Source organism: Myotis yumanensis, unplaced genomic scaffold (genome assembly GCF_028538775.1).
Source record: "Myotis yumanensis isolate MYYU_CA2020_CCGP unplaced genomic scaffold, mMyoYum1.0.hap1 SCAF_13, whole genome shotgun sequence".
In the NCBI taxonomy this organism is placed as follows: domain Eukaryota; kingdom Metazoa; phylum Chordata; class Mammalia; order Chiroptera; family Vespertilionidae; genus Myotis; species Myotis yumanensis.
Genome location: NW_027223764.1, coordinates 4242288 through 4264640, shown reverse-complemented (window position 1 = coordinate 4264640; position 22353 = coordinate 4242288). Strand labels below are relative to the sequence as shown.

General features: G+C 52.3%; 1 protein-coding gene across 10 annotated transcripts in view; it reads left to right on the top strand.

The window, feature by feature from the left end:
- The first annotated feature begins 2319 nt into the window (after nt 1-2319).
- EBF3 (EBF transcription factor 3) overlaps nt 2320-22353 on the top strand; it is a 115443-nt gene continuing 95409 nt past the window's right edge. For all 10 annotated transcript variants that reach the window (XM_070432106.1, XM_070432104.1, XM_070432103.1 and 7 more), the window contains exons 1-6: nt 2320-2607; nt 2707-2863; nt 3204-3267; nt 3989-4044; nt 7067-7140; nt 8750-8818. In XM_070432106.1, coding sequence (XP_070288207.1) covers nt 2474-2607; nt 2707-2863; nt 3204-3267; nt 3989-4044; nt 7067-7140; nt 8750-8818 — 554 coding nt within the window. In that variant the 5' untranslated portion in view covers nt 2320-2473. The remainder of the gene's footprint in view (nt 2608-2706; nt 2864-3203; nt 3268-3988; nt 4045-7066; nt 7141-8749; nt 8819-22353) is intronic.

Genomic DNA, 22353 nt, shown 5'->3' with positions numbered 1-22353 from the left:
TCTGTCCCCAAAAAGGCATTTTGCAGAGCCTGACAATAACGCCGGCCTGGCCAGTCAGCCACCGCCTTGCGGGAGCCCCCAGCAGCTCAGCACGCAGAGACAAAGCCACTTCTCAACCCCACCCTCCCCCGATGGCCAACTTTATGCCCTGTTGTCTCTCCGGGAAGACAGTGTTCCCTGCTACACCCGGGCTGCTGTGGGCGGAAAGCTCGGGGCTGATTAGGAATACAGAAATTTTCTTTTAATTTATCGTGAATAGTTTCCATACACTTTGATTTAAGGTTATTAACATTCTATAGACAGTGGCATCTTTAATATGTGGCGATCGCTTCTAAAGACTAATCTCATTACCCTCAAATAGTCATAAAATATGATTTTATTATACTTACGTATTTAATTAGACGACCGGCACCGTAATGGATTTTGAGATGGGACCGGCGCAACAGCTTTGATAATTCACTTATCTTTGGCAATAGTCATTAACCCCCAACACCGGCAAAATAGATTGCTTTCCAACACATCTTTTTTTTTTTCCCCTCACCCCTTCCAAGCGGCGTGGGGGTCCCCAGACAATGTAAATCGGACTTCGATTTTCCCGATTAATTAAAATATTAATGTACACGCGCGGCCAATTCATAAAAAAGGGAGTGTTACTCCAGACCGGGGGAAGAGGCTGCCCCGCGACACCCTTGCGCCCTGGAACCTGTTTTGGTTTTGTTTGTTTTAATCAAAAGGGCCTGATTCCTCTTGGCAGGAAAGTGCCAGGGCAGCTCTTGGCGGTCCCCGGGGTCTGCAATCGGTGTCCCGCAGACGTCCTTGGGGCGGGCGGGGCGCCTGGGCTCCGAGTCCCTGCTGCTGGAGCCTGGCCGCCGGCCCGCGAGCTGTTGGCTCCCCACTCCCCGCTACCCTCCCGATTCCTCGAAACCAGGTCGGGAAGACGCGCGCCGCGCGCTTACCCGGGCCGGCGGCACCGAGGACGGGACCCGAGCGCCCGCGGCGTCCACTGGGCTTTTAGAGCGGCCGGCGCCAGGGAGGTCTGCGCACCGCGCAGGGCGCGCCGCCCGACACCCGGCTCCAGGTCGCCCGAGAGCCCGGCGCGCTTCCTGCCAGCCCGAGCGCCCGGAGCCTTCTTTGTTACTCGCCGCGGCTAAGGACAGGCCGGGGGCCGGGGTCTCCCTTGGCCACCAGGAAAGAGAGAGCATCTGGCAGAGTCCGCCTCCGACGTGGGCCCCAGCCCGGCATTCGGCGGCCTCCCCGGCAGCAAACTCTGGCGTCTGGCGAGGCCCAGACGGGGGCGGGCCGGCCCCCCCCAGCAGCCTCAGGTCTGCGTGGAAACCAGGCTGAGCTCGGCCCCGCCTCGGCTGGGCGCCCTGCTCCCCCCACTGCCGCCCCCAGCCCTTCGCTGGCCCCTCCAGCTCCCTCTCTGCGGCCTGCTCGCCTCTTCTCACTTTCCCCTTTTCGCTTTGGGCCGCCCCAGAGGGAGCTGCGGCCCCTTGCATTTATGGCATGCATTTGGACAACTCGGGGTGCCTGGGCATGTCACCCCCTCCTTTCCACCGTGTTCTGACTGTCTCTCTGAATCGGGGAGGAGGAATTAGGGGGGCCAAGCTGCCATCGTGCACTGGTTGTTTCATTTCAAGATTTATTTGGGCGAGTAGTAACTTCCCAGGCTGCGGGTGGGCGCGAGGAGCCGCGGCGCGTAGCCCGGGGCGGCCGCGGCGCTGGGTGGCGCTCGGCGGCGGCGGGGCTCGCGGGGCTCGCGGGGCTCGGGCCGGCTCGCGGCGCCGTCAGGCAGTCAGTCGGCGAGCGCGGCGGCGGCGGCGGCGGCGAGGGGCGCGGCGAGGGGCGGCCGCTCCCATATATGGCGCAGGCACCGCCCCCCGACGTCACCTTCTGACAGCGCGGCTCCCGGGGGCTTCGAGTTTTGGCTCCCGGGAAAGGGTCCATTCCTCGGGGAGAGAGGGCTGAGTTTTGTGCGCCTCCGTCCGCTGCGCGCGCCGCTCCAGGCCCCGCCGCGCCCCGCCTGCGCCCGGGACTGCGCCGCGGCACTCACTGCCCCGTTTATTTGTCTTTGGAGCAGGCGGGCCGCGCCAGAAGCGGACGATCCCGCAGTGTCCTGCAGCCGCGGACGCCGCCCGGCTAGGATGACACCACGTTGAGCGCGCCTGCAAACAACAACAACAACAGCCAGCGCCGCGGCCGCGCGTCCTGTTTCTCCCGCTTCTCCGGGGCGCCGCGCCGCCACCGGTGTCGCCGCCGGTGTCGCCGCCCCCGCGCCCCCCGGCCGTCCGGAGCGCCCGGCCGCCGGTGTATGTCGTGCCTGCCCGGGACGGGCTGAAGCCGGCGGCGGGCCGGACCGCAGGCGCCGAGCAGGGCCAGCGCGGCCAGGGCAGACGCCTGCCGCCGAGCCCCGAGCGCCGCTGCTCGCGGAAGCGCTGTCGGCCGGGAGCTGCGGCCGCCGCCAGCAGTTTTCATGTTTGGGATTCAGGAGAATATTCCGCGCGGGGGGACGACCATGAAGGAGGAGCCGCTGGGCAGCGGCATGAACCCGGTGCGCTCGTGGATGCACACGGCGGGGGTGGTGGACGCCAACACGGCCGCCCAGAGGTACGTACCGGCCGGCCCCGCGCGCCCCGGCCCCGCCGCGTCCCCGCCGCTGGCCGGCGCCGCGCTGCTCACCGGGCCGCTGTCTCTTTCCTCCCGCAGCGGCGTGGGGCTGGCGCGGGCGCACTTCGAGAAGCAGCCGCCCTCCAACCTCCGGAAATCCAATTTCTTCCACTTCGTGCTGGCGCTCTACGACAGGCAGGGGCAGCCGGTGGAGATCGAAAGGACCGCTTTTGTGGACTTTGTGGAGAAAGAGAAAGTAAGTGCGAGCACACAATCACACCCTCCATCTTTCCAGAAGTGGGAGGCAGGCGGTGCCCAGCGCGGTGGCGCGGAGAGCCCCCTCGGCGGCGAGGACGGCTCCGCCAGGCGCCCCCGCCGCCACGTGCGCCCGCCGGCCCGCGGAGGGCTGCGCGACTCCCGCGCGCCCCCGGACTCACGCGGGGCCAGGAGGGCGCGGGGCTGCTAGCAGGACAGTGACATCACCGCGCCGCTCCGAGCTAGGAATCCTGCGCTGCGTGAGGCCGGGGGGCCTCGGTCGTGCAGGGGGACCGAGCGCGGTGGCCGCACTAAATGCAATTATTTGTCGTTACTTTCAGGAGCCCAACAACGAGAAAACCAACAACGGCATCCACTATAAACTCCAGCTGTTGTACAGCAATGGTAAGTGGCCGCTGCTGCCGCCTCCCCGCCCCTGCCGGGCTCCCTCGCTCTCTCCTTGCCCGAGATGCTTAAAGGACATAAAGATTTTGAGATTAAAATGACATGGATGTAAACACGAAATCTTCTCATGGCATAGAAGGAAAACAAAACATAAACGATCAATAAGTCGATGGCACTTCACATGATTAACCGGTAGGGCTTGAAGTAGAAAGTAAAAAGCGGGTCGATAGGCGCTCCAGCTGAACATCACTTCTAAGTGACTTTTTTCAATTTTGCAAATTAATGTTAATTATTGAGATGGGGGTGGCTCCGGTAAACCGGGCCTAACTTGCTGCCCGGGCTCCAGGTTCTTAAAAATCCTCGAGAGACGTTAGAAAGAGTTCAGACTCTGTTTCCATATCTTGCTTTCTGTTTTCTAAAAATAAATGACCACATGGGCCTGTGGTATGGCAGCCAGGCCTGCACTCAGCTGGGCACATTTCTTGCACCTTTCAAGGCAAACCCTGGGAGTCCTAAGGTTAATTAGGAAAAGAAAAAAAAAAGCGAGAAGCGATTGGGGTTTTCTTTCTTGCCTTTTAAAAGGCCAAGCCTTAAGTTTGCTGCATCACGCGGCTGCAGTCCCTGAGCCCTGGACTTCCTGTGCCCGGGTGCCCTTGCTAAACTGATGGGTACTTCTCTCTCTCTCTCTCTCTCTCTCTCTCTCTCTCTCTCTCTCTTGCAGGAGTGAGAACGGAACAGGATCTGTATGTTCGCCTCATAGATTCCATGACCAAACAGGTGAGAAAGTTTAAGCATCTGCATGAGTTTTCACTGCTCAGCTGGGCTTGTCCGGGGTTCAGAGACGAGCAGACTGACAAATGGATCTGTGTGTTTTTGTTTTTCCCTTAGTTTCCTTGACATGCTAATGAGAATTCCATATTTATTGGAATAAATGAAGCAATTGGTGAAATAGTTTAGGTTGTCATTAGAACAGGACAGATATGCTTTATTAAATGGCTTGTGATGGGATTCAGATTCTCTCTTAATTAATTATGGTAATTAATATTTGACAGAAAAATTCCAAGATGCCCCTTTCCGTGTATTTTTAAATGCGTTTTTGTTTTGTTTTGTTTCTCTCTCTCTCTCTCCTTGGACTTATTTCATTGATTTTTTTTTTTTTCTCCCTGTAACAATGGCAACTAACTCCTTTCCAAAGCCCAGTGAGTGGGGCTTGATTAGTTCACTCTCCCTCCTTTCCAGTGTGATGGTCTAGTAACACGAGACGTTTATTTGAATTTAAAAGTTAAATGTGTTGGGGTGAAAAGTCACCTTGTTCTCCTCTAGTCCATCTTCACCTCTCGGCCCCCCATCTCCATAATTCAAACTCCGAGCTCCAGGGGTCACCCAAACCCGCCCATTGCTCCGTGAGCCGCTCTGGCTCCTGCTCCCACCCTCTGTCATACCTTGTAAATAACATAATTACAAGCAGGTCCTTATTAAATTATTTAACCTGTCTTGGTCAACTTTCCCGAGGATAACTATTGGCTCTCGGAAATGTCATTAAGTGCAGAAAAGCACTTCCTTGCTTTTTGACATTGTGCAGTTTCTGGCTGGGTTTGTGCTGGGTAGTATGTTGTCGTTCAGTTGTTTTAAAGATCCCCTCCCCGCCTTTTCTTAAAAAATAGAGGTTGGGGGAGGGGCAGGTCCGATGTGTAAATTAAATCCACTTGGCACAGATTGATTTAAAATATAGTTCCAGGCTGGGCTTCAGGCTTGGAAATGAAAGTGGAGTCCCGGTTTCTGATGCGAACTTGAAGAATGCGAGCCAGTGAAAGCGCCTCCCGGCTTCTGCAGCCAGGCGCGCGTGCCTCCCGCTCTGCTGGGCAATTAGTTTTCTGATTTTACTTCCCCTCTAGAAAGTTTGTCCTTCCCTAGGCAACCCGCGTGCTAGATTTTAATGTCTGCGGTGCGAAACAGTGCGGTTTTCTCTGAGAGTAAAAAACAGATCTGATGGTAAACTCCGCTCTTTCTGAGGAAGACAGGCGGCGTGCCCTTCGGTCATGATTTCACTCGGATGCAGGGAAGCCTCTGGAAGTGGGGCTGCGGGTGCACGGGGTGCTTTTATTTCTTTGTATGTAAGGACTGACGTTTTCAAAGAGCGCTGCGGTGGGAGGAAGCGGCGGAGGTTGGCATCCCTAAGTTTTCCTGTTGTTGCGAGAGCAGGAGGGCTGGTTTCAAGTGCACTTTTATTGTTCATTTAGCTACGGACCTTTGCAGTATAAGCAGGGCTGGAAATAAAGGCATTTAATCTCCTCTCACTGACCGGACTGAGGGGGAAAAAGGAAAGAAATAGCCCAGTAACTGATCAAAGAGTCAATGGTGCTGAACCGACAGTTTATGGATTTCTGTTTGTGCTACAAAATAAAAAATAAATCAAATACAAATACGGGGCTCCATCCGAGGAGAAGCCGCGCGCTCTCTCGGAAGAGCTGGTGCCCGCTGCCCGCCCTGCGGCCCTGGGCGGCCCCCTGGCCTGCGGTGACACCGTGGTTTGGAGCAGGGTCCGGGGAGGCTGGGGGAGAGCGGCTCCCAGGGACCTGGCCCTCTTCCCAGAGGGAAGCCGGGTTTCCTCGGCAAAGGGCTTTGTCCGCCTGGAAGTGGAGGAGGGAGTCAGAAGTGCCCGAGGAGGTTGGAAGTAATTTCCAGATAATTGGGGGGTGGGGTGGGGGTGGCGGGAACTGGAGAGGGGACTCCCCTCCCCCTTCCGTGGAATTTTCAGCCGGGAACTTGCGGCTCCTGGCCCCCCGCCCCCTGCCCCTCCTCCGGTGGCCTTTTCCCCCCTTCTTTTCTTTCCCCCTTTCTCCTCCTCCCCGCTGCGGGCGGTGGGGCTGGGGCGGCTGGCGCAGCGGCCCCAGCTCGGGTTCCCGGCGGGCGGAGCTGGTGAGCGCCGTGGTGAGCGCACCTAGGGCTGCGCACCATCTGGCAGAGCCTCTGCTCAAAACCTACCCGAGCGTGTGCGCAGACACTGCCTTCTTACCCGAGAAAAATCATTGTTAGCAGTTTCAAAATAAACACCAGATTGGCCATTAGCACTTTATTTCCAAATACCATCCCGCGAGGAGCACGTGGCCGCGCAGGGCTGGGCGCCTGGGGCCGGAGGAGCGCTCCTGCCCGGAGCCCCGGAGGCCTGGGCCGGCGCGGCCACGTGAGGCTGCTGCGTCCCGGCCCCAGGGCCGCCCACGGCGTGCAGAGCCCGGCGGGGCGAGCTGGCAGGGCGGCCAGGGCGACTGGACCGGCGGACGGAACCTGGGTTTGAACTCGGGGCTAGGCTGGGCGCCCTCCTTGCCCGAGCCCGGGGAGTGCACAGGGCTCCGGGCACAGGACTGCCCCAGCCGGCTAGCCCTGCTTTAGTCACAGCTGTTCTCAGCGGCCTCTTCCAACACACATTGGAATTTGATGTAGACAATGGCCCGAGGACGCGGCCCAGCGGCCGTGTGGGTAGCCGAGGGGCTGGGAGCCCAGCCCAGTGTGCCTGGACCAAGGTGCCCTGGCTCCATGAACCCCCGCCTTGCCCCCACCCTGGAGACTGAAATCCTCTGGAGTTGAAAGCCCGAGCTGGCCTGGAGGGCGCCCCCGGGAGAGGAGGCCTCCTTGGCTGAGCCTCACTCTGGGTGACCCGCCTGGAGGGTGGCGTGGGTGGGCCGTGCTGCCTCCCCCAGCCCTCTGTGCACCTGCCCGCCAGCCGGGCCTTGAGGCTGGGGCAACTGGACGCCAAAGCCAGGGCGCCGTGTAACGCCCGCCTCCGCATGTCCCCGTGCAGGCCATCGTCTATGAGGGCCAGGACAAGAACCCGGAGATGTGCCGTGTGCTGCTGACCCACGAGATCATGTGCAGGTGAGCGGCGGACGGGTGAGCGGCGGGTGGGTGGGTAGCCTCGGCGCCAGCTGCAGCCACAAAGGATGCGCAGTCCTGGCGCCTCCACCCGGCTGGGCTTTGGGATGGGGTTCGATTGAAATGTAATCGGCTGGCCGCAAGCCGCAGCCCAGGAGCCTGGCTCATTTCCCCCACGACAGCGAGGACAGTCCCCGCAGCTGGCTGGCGGCTCAGCGGAGCCGATTAATGTGTTGGCCATGTCGCTGTGATATCAGAAATGCAAAGGGTCCGGGGTGATGCCTGTGTCCTCCGTGCGGAGGAGTTAGGGACCACTCCCAGGCACTTGACTGCTTCCTTCTGCAGCGCGGGCATCCTGAGCCGGGCCTGCGGCTGGTATTGATAAAAGGAAGCTCTGTACTTGTGACAGAGCCGAGCATGTGAGAATTGGACTGTGAGTCTGTCAGTTAACCTCTTCCCTGGTGCAGCCAGGCGCCCTTCCCAGGGTTGTTAGGCTGCGCTTTCCTGAGATCCCTGTCACAAGAGCAATTCCCCTCCTGCTTTTTTTTTTTTCTAACGACCACAAGAGTTTCACCCTTTCACGCAAATAAAAATGCATCATTGGCTTTGTACGTGCGGCTTGTGAAATATCGTGGCGAGGAATGTCAAGGACCTGCAAGCCTGCGACAGTAGCGGGCCGCTGGCTCGGCGGGGCGGGCTCTGCCTGGCTGCGGTGCCGGCTGCCTCCATGCCATTTCTGAGCAGACATATTGTTACAGCACTAATATACAAAAGCTGACTTTTTCTCATATCAGGTAATAAATATAAATTACAACCAATAAAGTGGAATTTCTTTATTATCCACTTCTGCATGTACTGCAATTAACATAGAAAGCGCACAGATGTGATTTAAGCTCTAAGTGGAAGACTGTAGACTTTCTTTAATCACTTTAGCTGTCAGCTTTAAAAGGCTTTATATACTTTGCCTACCATATGGTGTTAATTTAGCTAATTTAGACATGTAACCATTATACAAGTATGCTTTTTTAAAATGCAAGAAGCATAACATTTTTGTTTCATTTCTGCTTTAATTAAAGTTTCAATAACAGCGTTAAGGTAGGCTTAAAGAAGGAACAATGGAAGTTCCTGATAGATGGATGCATGCTTTTGTGGTTATAATTAATAAATGCCCCAAAGAAATATTGGTTGAAGGTGGCATCTTGCATCTTTTCCAGAAATAACAGCTTGACAATTAGAGGTAAACAAAAGCTGAAGCTGTGAAAAGTTATTCCCAAGCCTCCTGCCTCTCCTTCTCCTCAGTTCACTGCAAAGACAAACACTGCAACATGTTTTCCATATTTTAGCATCACAATTTAGGTGGTAGCTCTGTGACCCTCCTCCTAGGAACAGATATGTTCGACTCTTCTCCTTCCGGTAGAAAGTTACACCCTAAGTTTAGTCACAGAGCACATGAACCCACTGGGTTGAAAATTGCCAGTCTGCCTGGGTAGGATAACTTATTTTGTCGACTCCAGCCGCTTGACTGTCAGACTTAAAAAAAAAAAAAAAATTACCAGTCGGGCATAAAAGGATGACATGCATATTAAAACCCCTGTTTACAATTACTCCACAGCCGGTGCTGTGACAAGAAAAGTTGTGGCAATAGAAACGAGACGCCCTCAGACCCCGTAATCATTGACAGGTAAGGATGACTTCTTTATTTTTTTCAAAACAAAACCGCAGCCCCCGCCCCCGCCCCCGCCCCAGCCTGTGCCTGGCTGGGTTTGCAGTGGCTCCCCTTCTGTGGGGCTGGGGCTGAGCTCCTCGTGTGCGCGTAGCCGTTTGTTGTCCGCGTGTGTTATCACGCACAGGTGGGTTGACTTGGAAACCTGGAGGCTGGCTCTGTGGGGATTCGGTAATTGCTTTCGAGTTGTCAAGGGAAGCAGTTTCATCTGCCACCGCTCTCACTGTGAGGAGCACTTTATGCCTAGAGAGTTTCTGGCTTTAAACCCAGAGATATGTCATAAAATGCTTTTTGCTAATTTGTTAACAAGTATTTCATTTTTTGCATTAATTTTTTTTTTTTAATCTCGGATGATGATAGCCGAAGTTGAGACTTGGGTGGTGTTACTGTTGTAATTGTTGCCCAGTGTTAGAATGAATTTAATCTGCTCTCAATTAGTTGCAAAATGTCTCCTAATTTTTTTCCAATTGTGGCTGTCGTTTTATGTCAAGTAGCAAATATGTAACTAACAAACCAAAGTTGTTATAATTGAAACTAATTACACATGCTGGTTACATTTTCCAACATTAATATCCATCACTAGATGAGCTGTATGCATTCTTTACATTTGCTGCTCTTCATCTTGCTATTTATCATGTTCCTTGGGCCACATTGCATCCTTTAAAGCTACTAATCATCAGCCCTAATCGTGTTAATGTGCGTTTGCTGTTGCTTTAGTTGAAACAACAAATACACTACCCCTCTGCCCTCCTCCGGAGCACCCCCCGGCCCCCCCATCGCTGGGTTTCTGTGCCCTGGAGGAGGGAGGCTTTCTTTCTCCCAACAATGGAGAACAACAGCCAGAGGCCCAGGGTGTGATGGGCTGGGGGGTTTTGAAACTGGTACCCAAATCGAATAAATGTTAGACGTGTACATATGACTCCAGTTTTGTGAAGCAGAGGTTTAGGCCGTTTTGAAGAGGGGTTGGATTTCAGCAGCTTTCAGGACAAAGTTATCTTTTGATCATGAACTTTGGCTGTCCAGTGTCTGAAAAATTAAACCCGGAAAACTCCATGAGTTAAGCCCGAGGAAATGTGGGCCTCCAGTGGAGAGCAATGCTAATGTTGAACTAGCTGGGATCGCTGTTTGCTTAGTGGGGAATGCTCGGTATCTGACAGAAGGGACGGCTCTTATTAGTAATCAAATAGGGCGGACCAGTTGTGGCCGTCACTCAGGCCGCGAGAGCAAGTTCAACACTTTGTCCAACTCCAGCTACAGAAATCAATAGCATTATATTTGTCTTTAGTGCGGTGGCCATGGAAATCTTCCAGCCTCAGGGTTGTTGGGCTCGTACCTGAATTTATTTTGTTTTCCGTGATTGGCTAGAAGTGTTTGAGCAGCTCTTGGCATCTTGTCTGACTGTAGGATGCTTGAAAAGGCAGCGCGCGCCTGCTCCTCACACAGCGGTGCGAAGTGCTTCATCTTCTGAGTGGTCTTCCATTTGTGATATTTGTACATTTAAAAAGCTGGCTTGTTTCCACGTCCTGAGGTTCTCAGCACAGCACAGCGATCGAGTAGCCGCGTTGATTCTACCGATGTTTCGGGCGCCGTGTGTCCCCTGCAAAATCACTTTGGGGTTTGTGTCACAGCCCATCACGTATCGACTCTTGAATAACCTTTAATACTCAGTTTTATCACAGGATGGGAAATATCTTCTCCCGCATGTGCAGAAATATACTCGTGAATTCTTGTCTGAGTGAATGCCTTCTTATCTTTGGTTAATTAAAATATGTGCTAAGATTGCTGATACCTCTCTGACCTAGAGAAGTGTGCGATCATTTGATATGCTGGAAGCAGGAGAGGAGGGGAAAATGTAAAAACATTTGGTTAATGGGTTTACCAAGTTTATTTGAATAAGGAGGATTGCAGCTCCATTTGCGCCTGGCGTCAATGCTTTGGAGATCTTAATTATTGATGAAAATCTGCTCTGCTTCTAAATTCAAAGATATGACAATTTTATAGGAATTTTAATCACCTTCCACGTGAGGGATGTTGAGGTAAGGGTAGTTCTATGGGATGACAAATAGGGTGTGCGTTTTTTACCATTCTTAAGAGAGCTGTCACTTGTAATGACAAAAGACTATTCACATTTGGTTGCTTGATGTCAGTCCGTGTGTGATGATTGCAGTTATTGGCACAACCTTCCGTTTAAGGCAGAGTTCTAGGGGGAAAATGAAGAATTCAGTGTTTACTAAGGCAAGTTGTGTGAATCAGAGACAGAAAAATGCCTGTGGGAGGGGACTGTCTTTCGCGTAGCGCAGCCTTTTGCAACTGAAAGGCGTTTCAGTTTCATAATGATCATCATTTCTGTGGCGTGCGCGCTGCCTCTGAAAACTAGTTGCTCCTGTTGAGCCTCTAGCCCGCGTTTCCCCTGGGGGGGCCGCTGAATGGAACCCCGCACCGAGCTGGGGAGTCAGTCCACAGGTCCCCGCCAGCGCTGTCATGTCTTGGTTGGTTGGCTTAAGAAAGAATTAGATACAACGTGCTTCGCAGGCTCCGTGTGGCCTTTGGACACACTCAGCAGCTCCTGACCAGATAAGGCCTATTTGTCCTGAGGATATAAACCAATAATTCCAACCTGAATTGAGATCAATGGGCCCACGTTTGCTCTAACCCACGCGGAGGCTCCTCTGCAGGCCGCGCGCCTGCGCCGCTGGGTGATGAGAACAGAGAAGTCGGCTCCCGGCTCCGGCAGGCAAATCGCATTCTATAGACTCTGACGCCTTAAATCAATTAATTACACAATTTGGCTCAGTTATCTTTCAGAAGCATTAAATACTCACCAGCAGCATGGAGGACCCTCCGCGTGGAAAGGGGGAACGTGAGGCTGTTTTTGCGTTGGGAAACCCTGTTATTGTGAAGGTTTCACTTACCTGAACTGTCTTCTTCCTCATAAAACGACGCCAGAGAAACCGTCGTTTATGGATCCGCAAATATAATTACACCACCGCGGGTTTAGGAGAATACAGCAGCTCACAGGGTAGAGGAGAAACGTGACGTTGTAAAGTAAAAGCATGGCCAGTGAAGAGCTACGATGGTAGAAAGCATGTATGTGGCTGTAGTGACCTGCAGAGCCAGAAGCGGGGGTGGGGGAGCATGTGTGTGTGTACACACCATGTGCGAGTCCCCACATACATGCATGTGCGTGTATATGTGTGTACACACACACACACACACACACACACGTAGTGTTCTACGGTATTCTGAAAGGAACGGGGTATCGTTTTCCTCGTGGAATAATGTTTTCTGGGAAAACACAAAAGCAGATGGTCTCCATTAGGGACACCCATTGTCCACACCGCCCAGCTATGAACAGATGAATCTCTCCCGTCTCACCCGTGCATTCCAAAGGCTGTGAATGATTACAGGATGTCGGTGTGGCTGCTAAACCAAAACCACACTTTGGCTGTCGTCCTCTCATGCCATCCCGTCCCGGGGTGTCGCCTGAGGCCCCGTGGACATGCCCGGGGAGGCGCGTGCTCTGACCTCCGTCCCTGCCCGGCCCAGCGGGTTGGAGCTCTGGGTCCAACTGTTGCGACCAGGCAGGCAGACTCTGGGGTGGCAGGAGCCGGGTGCAGGGACATCCGAGCGGCCGGGTCGGTCGCACACGGGGCCCCGTGCAGCGCCCGGAGGGAGCGTGCTCGGCGGGGAGGTTCCAGATGGCACGGTCTCAGGCGTCTCACGCGCTGGCATCTCTGTGGCAGTGGGGCCCCCCTCCCCGGCAAACCTGGCATTGGTCTATGGAGTTCGGAGACTTATCATTCCAAGTCTGTCCTACTTTGCTGTCTGGAAGCCAGACATCTGTTTATTCCATTTTCTTTCATACGGAGTTTGGAATAGCTCTAGTTGGTGGGGGGGGGGGGTGGGTGGGGGGAGGTGGGAGAGAAGCAAAGTTTTGTCATATTTAACAGCTGTTACAAAATTTCAACCCTGTGGGCTCTGAAAATACTTTTCAGCTGACCTCAGATTTTTATACATAACTGACATAGGGTTGCAGAAAAATATTATTGACTTAACCTTTCATTGTCTGCGATTTCACGTTGTCCTCTGTCACATGCCCAAACCCCAACCTTTTTAACTCCGCGCACCCCCCCCGCCCGCTCGCACCCCCCAATACCGCGGCTCTGATTCATTTACGAGTTTGAAGTTTACACCTTTAAAACGATTGCAGAACGGTAGCTGAAGACCCATTGGAGATTTGCTTTCTTTCTTTCTTTCTTTCTTTCCTTTTTTTTTTTTTTTTTTTTTTTTTAGTCAACAGTGTTTCCTTTCACTTCCTGTCACAAAGGTCAAAGAGAGCGACCTTTGCTGGCAGTCCTCCCACTGAATTATTCATGGCATTGACTTTTGTCAGCACACACAGTTGTGCTCTGGGACGCTTTATTCATTTACCTCATTTAAAGCGCCTTTCTGCACCTGTTCAAGTATTAATATCATGTAATTTGGGCCTAATGCCGATTTTGCTGAACACTCATTATATTTTTTATTAGCTATATTTCCAAACGATTATGTATGATTATTACCAAGCCTTACAAACAGCACCGGGCTATTCCCTAGCCCCTTCCATCTTCTTGTCAGGTTGTTTTCGGAAGCGGGGAGGATAAACATTTGACCAGTCCCAATGTTTTCATTCCACTCCATCTCCAAGCACAGAACTTAAAGCTCCCTCCCTCATGGCTTTGCACGAGCGTGATTAAATCCAACTCCGAGGGAGCTGTACAAATGCCAGCATTTATAAGGTCAACGCTTTTGTTAAAAACGCTATGTAAATGAGGATCTGCAAAAAGGGACATTAAATAAAATTAAATTCATTGTCTTCTTTAATGTCATTTACATTTTGGCTAAGCCCCGGCCTGTCAAGGAGGATTTTAAAAATAATTTTAATTACACACCATTTAGCGATCCAAGGTTTTCCTATTCAGCAGCGTTTGGATAACCTGCAAAACGGAGACTGTTTATTAACTTCTTAAGCGACAGCTTGTCATTTCACCCGCATAGCGCAATGAAAACAGTAGAGTTTGGTGTTAATTTCTCCTTCTCGGTTTCCTTGAAGATGTGAATATAATTACCAGGCGCGAGGCCTCGGCGTCCCGGAGCCCCCCTCGCGGCGCTGGCCCCGTGTCTGAGACGCTCTTTGGTTCAGAGTCTGTTTTAATACATCGGGACTTCAGCGAAGGGGAAATATTGGCTAGAGATTTGGCAATCTGAACGCGCACTGTGGATGAATGGACGTGGCTACAAAGAATCTGATTTTGCCTGGCACGGTCCCCGCTGGCGCCGCGCTCAGGTGTGAATGGCTGTTTGATTCCCTGGCACGCCGGCGGAGAGAGGCGAAAAGTTCACCGCGCTCATTCATCCTCTAACCATTTTTTTTTTCATAAACTTCGGAAAATAAACAGAAAAGGAAGAGCTGCGTTATTGAGTCACAATGCCAGGCTTTCATTTAAACAGAGAGACCCCAGAAATAGTGCCCTCCCGGTAGATTTTCCTCTCCTGGCAGCCCCATCACCCAGGCTACGTCCGTGTGCCGACCGGCCCCTGTGTGTGTGCCACCGTGAGTGTGGCCACGGCCACTGTGGTTTGGGGCCGGGAGTCGGGTGGCTGCCACGGCCACCAGCAGGCCTGGAGCCTGCACCTCTGTTCCAGGCCGCGGAGGCCTGCAGAGATTTATGGTCGCCGGCCCCGGGGAAAGGACTCCAGGGCCAGGCCAGTGCAAGGCTGGGTTTTAGAACAAGCCGCACACCCCTAATGACTTCCACCACACTGGGCAGCACTCCGATGGCTGTGGGAGGGGGCCGCCTCCCCTGAGCCGCTGTGCACGGAGCCCTGGGCTCAGCTCGCTGCTGCCTGTGGACGCGCAGGGGCGGGGGAGGGCTGGGAGCCGGGCTGTCAGAAGCTATAGTCCAGGAGGGATGTTGACGCAAGCCATCCCGCGCCTCTGCGGCGGCCTTATCAGGTGAAAAGCAAAGATATTGCCAGTGCCTGTAATTGTGTTAGGATGGCTGGGATGAATTGGATTACCTTATGGAAAGCCGTCCAAACGCGGGGCTCTGGTACGCATGCTTACAGGAAGCGAATAATTACTCTCCGTGCACCCGGAGATAATTGGGGCTGGCCGGGCCTCCCCCGCCGCCCAGGAAGGGGGAGAAGCTGGCCGGGCATAGCGGTCAGCACACACACCCGGGACGGAGGTCCTCGCTGGTGGCTCGCCCCGATGCGGTCATTTTTTGGTTAATTTTCAAAGACGGTGAATAACTGATCAGAATTCAAACTCCCCGTGGCAACAGGAGGCACGTTGGAGGAGATAAAAAAAAAAAAATAACAAATTCCAGGCTCTAATGATGGAGATTGTCGTCGTAGACAGGAAGTGATTGACAAGTAGGGGCACAGGAAGTGAAAACTCGCGGAGCTTAACCTGTCCTGGGCAGAGCCTGCAGAGCTCACACTCGGGGAAAATGAAAACCATTCCCCGACGCCCGCTCGCCAGAACACAAGCGCCTCTGTTTGTTTATCTTCAGAGCAAATCTCCCCAAAATGTTTGTGGTCAAAACTCTCTATAATGAGGCGTTCTGCTGGTGGTATTAATGCGGGAGAATAGAAATATGGCTATAATTTAGGCAAATAAGTGGAGGAATTTTTTGTGTCAAGAGTATTTTTGGTGGGATTTTATAAGCCCCTTAGACTTTGGGGGTAACTAGCGTTCATTAAATTGTGGGGAAAACTGTTTTAAAAAACTACTTATTCAGAAAACAGGCACATCTGTCAACATAATAAATGCTAAAAATTGGCAAACAGTTTCATGGAGAGCGTGGTGGAGGCTGGGGGGGGGGGGGGTGGGGCGGAATAGGGAAGCTCTCATTTAGATTTTTGAATCTCTTGGTTCCCCTTCCCTTTACAAACAAAACGAACGAGAAATGTCCCTCTGCAACTCCTCCTCTGGAAGTCGCTCAGCTAGAAAATGCCCCCATGCCTGCCTGCCGGCCGTGCTGCCAGCAGCAGCTGAAAACAGCAGAGCGGGGGCCTCGCCTTCCCAGTCATTCGCGAGGAAATGAGTTTAACATGTGCGGAAAGCAGGGCTGCAGCCTGCGCTGCTGTGGGACGCAGGGCCCAGGCCGGCAGCGGAAGGCGTCGGCTCCAGCGTGTCTCTGCTGGGTGTGCAGGGAGCGCACATCTGGGGAGGAGGCTCCAGCCGCGCCCCCGCCCTGCCCCCACCCCCCCCTTCCCTGTGCCTATCTATCTCCCCCCCCCCCCTTCCCTCTCTCTCAGCAGAAAGCACTTGGAGGCAGGGTGCCATGTCAGAACATCCAGACAAAACTTGGGCCCTAAAAACGTTTAAGGCCCTAAAAATATTTGCCCTTGTGGTGACGAATTTCCAAAGGGGGAAAGACCCACCTGGACCACAGAGGCCTGCCATGCAGGTAAAGGCTTCAACAGGGGTTCCATGCAAACTGCATGCCCCCCCTCCCCCGCCTCCCTTCCCCTGCTGCAAGTTTTCATCGAAAGGGAAAGCTTCTCTCCCCGGGTGGCCAGTGTGATGTTAGGGAGTCACCGAGGAGCAGGTCTGAAGCCTGTGCCTGGGCTGGGGCCATGTGAAGGTGACATGTGTGGCACAGGTGTGGGATTCGATTGTGGCCACGGCGGGCAGCAAGCCTTCCCCAGTCCTAGTGTGGGGATGGGGCAGCCATGTCACCCCAACCTTGGGTGGGGGACAGGGCCTAATAGTGGTGAAGGGTGCCCCTTTTATTTTAAATCACACCCAGCCGGGCCAGCTTGGCATGGGGGAGAGGGCAGGGGTGCCGCTGCCCAGTCCTGTTGAGGAGGGGTTCCTCCCCGAGGGTCCCCGAACTTTTCTCCAATCTTTCGGGTCAGGGGATGCGGTTGGCAGGCACCTCAGTGGCGTTCTGAGAGGTTCATGCAGATGTCCTTCCCAAGTTGTCCTGGCTCAGAGCCACGTGTCCAGCTCCGTAGAATGACGTCCCAGGACCAGGAGGACAGCCTGGGGGATACCAGTGGGTGCAGGGGAATTGGTGGCCACAGGGCAGGGACACTAAAGCCACACCAGTACCAGGGACAGGCCCCCCCCCAAGTTTGCCTCTTGTTCCTCCACTTTTGATGTAGATTCCAAGGTGTCCTGATAATGTGGTGTTTTTTTTAGAAAAATTAATAGACTTTATTTTTGGAGCTGTTTTAGGTTTACAGAAACATGAGCAGAAAGTGGAGTCCCTATATCACCCCCCTCCCCAATTTCCCTTTTCGTAGCAGCTGGCATTAGCGAGATACGTTGTTACAGCTGATGAATCATCATTGACACATTGGGATTCACTAAAGTCCATAGTTTGCATTGGGGTTCGCTGTGGGTGTTGTACATCCTATGAGTTTTGACAAATGCATGCGGACATGTATCTACCCTTTCATATCACACAGAGTCGTTTCACTGCCCTGAACAACCTCTGTGCTCTGCCCATTTAAAGCAACTCCCCCCCCCCACGCCCCCCCCCGGCCAACCACCGCTGATCTCTTTACTGTCTCTATAGTTTTGTCTTTTCCCGAATGTCACGTAGTTGGAATCACAGAGCATGTCGCCTTTTCACATTGGCTTCCTTCACTTAGTGGATTTAAGGTTCTTCCATGTGTTTTGTGGCTTCATAGCCACTAATAATACTTTCTGAATTTCAGCTTTTTTTTCTTCTTCTTTAAGGTTTCTGAGCAGTATTTCCTCTTCCATGTAACATCTTGGTGTTTTATAATAAAGTTCTTTGGTTTTGAGCTTATCGTCACTCACAGAGTCTTCGCACTCGGATGTTGTCTGTGGGTTTCTCGTGGCTTTTGGGGGTTGACGTGCCCAACCCCCTCCTTTTTTTTTCTTAAACCAGTTACCTCCTTTGCAGAGAAATGAATACACTTAAACTGCTTATCAGGAATTTAAGCGGCATGACTCATTTTTGCTTAGTATCAGGGCTTTTCCCTAAAGACGACTTTTTTGGGATCTTTAAGTAGCATAGGCCGTGAAAGGAGCCTGACTGAGTCGCTGGGAAGGCCGGTCTGCTGTGCTGCGGCATAAAAACGGAATGAATTCGGCATTCAGTGTAGTTGTTGGCTTTTTTTTTTGGTTTAATAAATTAAACTACAAATTTTCCTAATTGCCAAACAAAATGTTAGGCCAGCGTTAGCCAATGCGGACAGTAAAACACAACATAAAACCTGCTGAGAGTTATATGTGGTATTTAATACGAGACAGAGTAATGCACGGGTTTTTATGGTTAAGTATGAATTCACACCCACAGCATTTGTTTCACATTAGGAAAGGTTTGTAAATCAGATCAGTGTGCGGGGATGGGGTGGTCCGGGCAGCCTCTCCGTGTCTCTCCTTCCTGATACTTGGTTGTTGGAAAGGCTGCCAAAGGGAGCTCCCCGTCCATTTCCATTTTCTCAATGAAGCGATTCGTCCTCTGACACCGGGAAGATTGGGTCAGGAAGTAAGTGGGGGATTGGATTAGACGTGAGGCTCATCCCCGCCGTCCGAGGTCAGCGGCCTGATCCGGCCACCGGGCAGCAGCCATCAGTTACCGAGACGAGGGCTGCCCATCGGTCCTTGGCCAGCGGACACCCCAGGGAGGAGGTGGGAAGGATCTGGGAAAGCGGTTTCAGGGGGAAAACACGGCAATAACTACCATTTGTTAAATCTGACAAGCAGGTTCTAAATATAACAGCCCGTTCTCCAAAGATCATTCCTTTGAACAAATAAATGAGTTATGCAAGTTAATAAATGGCTAGCTGCCCCATCCAGAGTTATGTCTTCAGGCAGCTCAGAAATAGGTCCTCCTCTGTCACCCCACCACACGCCCGATCCTCTCCCGCTGCTGTGGGTCTGACCGCTCTTACAAAGTCTGGCGTGCCCCCCGACCGTCTAAGAAACGGCTTGACAATGTAAACAGAACTTGCCTTGGTTCAGGATAGTATGACACGTGGATGGATTTATGCGTTATAGTTCCAAGGCTTTCATACGTGATTGTGAATAAAGCAAGGTACCGAAGTACCTTTTAACTTTAATAAAAAAAAAAGAAATGATTTGCCTGTGAGAAGTGTGGCGGTCAGAAGCGCCTTTGCTGGGCTCGGGGTATTTGTCATGACAAGTGACGGCTGCTTATGTTTCCTGAGACCCCATCATAATTATTCCCGGCAATTATAGCATCCAGAACCCCATTCCAGCCCCACACACATTTGTTCCCATTTATTAGACGGCGAGCAGCCACTAATTTACATTGTTTCAGAGTTCTGTGTTGGGGTAATTTATTGCGTGTGCCGGGGTCACCCAGAGTTGACCAGTCGGCAGGGCGGACCCGCGCGAGGAGGGATGGAGGGCCCGCAAAGGCGAGGGCCGCAGAGCGGGGGGCATGGGGCTTTGGAGACGGCCACGGCCTTTTTAATCACGTTTTGATTTATTCTCTGTTACATTACTTGCTCTCCGTTTCTGCTTTTTAACAAATCAGAGAGCCTAGAAAGGCCTTTTTTTCCCCCCTTTCTTTCTTTCTTCTTCTTCTTTCTTTTTTTTTTTTTTTGGAAGGAAATGGAAGCGATATCTTCTAACGAGTGGAAACTTTTACTAATGCCCTGAATAAAATATTTGTCAGCGGCCTCCACTAAACGTGAAAGCACTCCGCAGAGGAAACAAAGCCTTACTGTTCCCTTCTCATCATAGCAGGTTTCGTTATCAAGTTGAGGAAAAAGGCTTGTTTAGGCGAAAATAATGATCATAAATAGAGCTGTACAGTGGGGCTGGGAGGGAGCGGTGACAGTGCCTGCTATCAAGGCCTGCAATTCCGAGGAAATATGAGTGTTCTGATCCGGGGAAGCAGTAATTATCTTTTTGTGAAGAATGTACAATGGTGTCGGATGATGAATTGATCGCAGATTGGAAGCGTGGTTTCACTGTCGTGTACAGAGATAAGAGGGAGCCCCGGGACTGCTCATCGCTTCTGCGAGTTCACAGCCAGCCAGTTTATTAGCACAAATCCCAAATGTTTAGTAAACTCATTAGGTTCCATCTAATGCTAATTTATCATCATAGACGGAACCCCAGCCGTGGAGGCCGGAGGACCGTGCCGCATCCGCGGGACTCGCAGAGCGCTCTGATCAATCACTCTCTCTGTGCTGCCCATTTTTCTTCAGATGCTCTAAACGGGCCTGAATGATCCGTGGGATTAGGCCACGGCCATCGGTGAGGGTCCTCGGAGTTACCTTCCCCAGGATGGTTATCTGAAAGGTTACGCCCTCCTACGCAGCCCTCTGACCAGGAGAGCTTTGCTTTGGGTGTGATTTACCAACACCCCCCCCCCCCCCCCCCACACACACTCCCCTTCTTGCCTCTTCCTCCACCTCCCAGCCCTCCCCCCACCTCCCCTCTCCCCTCCCCATTTTCCCTTTTCCCTTTCCAATCCAGTCCCAGAGTCGAATTCAAAGAATTTCCTTGCAGAATCAGTTTACCAAGAAATGCATCATGGTACATAAATGTCAAGTACAGTTTATTCTAAACTTCACACAGTGTTTTTCTTTTAAAAAATCAAGCTTTAAATGCCCAGTTCTCCTGACATTTTCGTACATATTCTATAGTGTTTTCGAAGAGGATAATAACCTTTGCTTGATCCGAGGCAACAGCTGCAAAGATAATGAAATTCTTATGATATTTCACCAGGTAAAATGTGAATTGCAGAAGAAAAGCTATTGAATTTTTATGGATCTTAATCGCATAAAATGAGATTCATGGGGCATACGTATAACTATACTCGGCGGACCAGCAGGCCGCGGCGCGGAGGACCGGCCGCGCTCGCGAGGGGCGCTCCAGCTCCCACTAAGAAAACGCTCCCCAAACGCGGCCTGCAGCCTGGCCTGAGAGTGATAATGAAATATGACAGAAATTTCCTCGTGCTGGATCAGTGGCAAGAGAGGCCCTGCACGGCCCGTATTAATCCACCTGACTTATGTTCCAGGTCTTGATTTACCTTATGATTAAAAACTTCTGCAGGTTTGCTCACCAATTGAAATCAGATCTCATCTGCAGCCCAGTGGTATTGATCCCTATTTAACATCAAGGCCCAGAATTGATTGGTATTGATTAACAATAAAAATGCTCTCCTCGGCGTCCAGCCGGCCAGGCCGATAGATATTCTGACTGGAGGCGCAGCGCCGCGGCGTCGTCCTCGCTGACCAATCTGGAAAGAGAAACGGCCCCGCCCGCGAATAAACAATATATTTTAATGTTATTGTAACTGGATGCCGGACCGGCCGCGCCGATTGATTTTATTCTTGTTGTATAAGATAAATATCTTTAATAAAATTCTCATTTTATTTAGGATTTTACAGGAATAGCTTGATTACTAGAATGGTGATATTTTTCTTCTCCCACGGTGTAAAAAAATGGATTAAAACATAAAGGCTATAATAACACAACACTGGAGATGAAATGTTAATCAACTCAGAAGTCACACACGGGGCGGGGAAGTCTGGGAAGAGATTTCAGCCGTGGAGCCGCACGGCGCCTCCTCGCCTCCGCTTCTCCCCGAGTGTTTTATAGCCGGGCCGGCCTGCTGGGCCTACGACTGTCACGCGCCCCCGGCTTCCCTCCACAGCGTCCGGGGACATTCGGTTCCACGGAGCTCAGCAGAGAGAAACCGTTCGATAGGACCCAACCCCAAAAGCCTTACAGGAGACCGTATGTTTGTTGTGTTCTGTTCTCCTTGGCACAGATGCAGCCCATGGGAAGAATTTCTAACCATCCTCTTAACTGATAGCACAGGGAAGAGACGACGTGCGAAGGAAAATAAGTAAGAACCGTCCTGCACACGAAAACTTTTAGATCCCCATGCTGGGGTCACATCTTGTCCCCAAGACGGGCTGGTAACTAGTGCTCATCCTTCTCATCCAAGCGCGCTGGAGGCTGGGTCCAGCTGAAAGAAATTATCCAATCTCTAACATCCAGAAGTTTACAGTTATATAATGATGGAGAAAACCACAGGTCCCGAGGGATGCCAAATTTTAGAGATACTTTTAAAATGAAATTATCCAGCCAAGCCTCTAAGACAACCTCCTTGTACTTAAGACAAAAACGACAATCTGGAATTAATTTTTTTTTTTTTTTTTTTTGTGATAGGGCAAATCCAATTTGCTTCTTTAACTGTTGATTAAGGAATCAGGCCTACGAGGCCGTCCCCCCCCCCGTAAGCATTGGCTGTTTATTTGTCTGCGGAGAGCAGCTCCCATCTCCTCTAACTGGGAATGGGGTCAGGCCTGGCGGTGACGAGCTGCCTGGTTGGTGTGGAGACACAGCTGCCTTGTTGAGCCGTGGCGGGAGGCTCCCCAGTCACTTCCCCTCACGCAGGCAGAGCGGCTGAGCGTGGAGGAGCGAGATCTGTCCTCGCTGGAGCCTTTCTTGTAGAATCGGGGAAACATCCACTAGG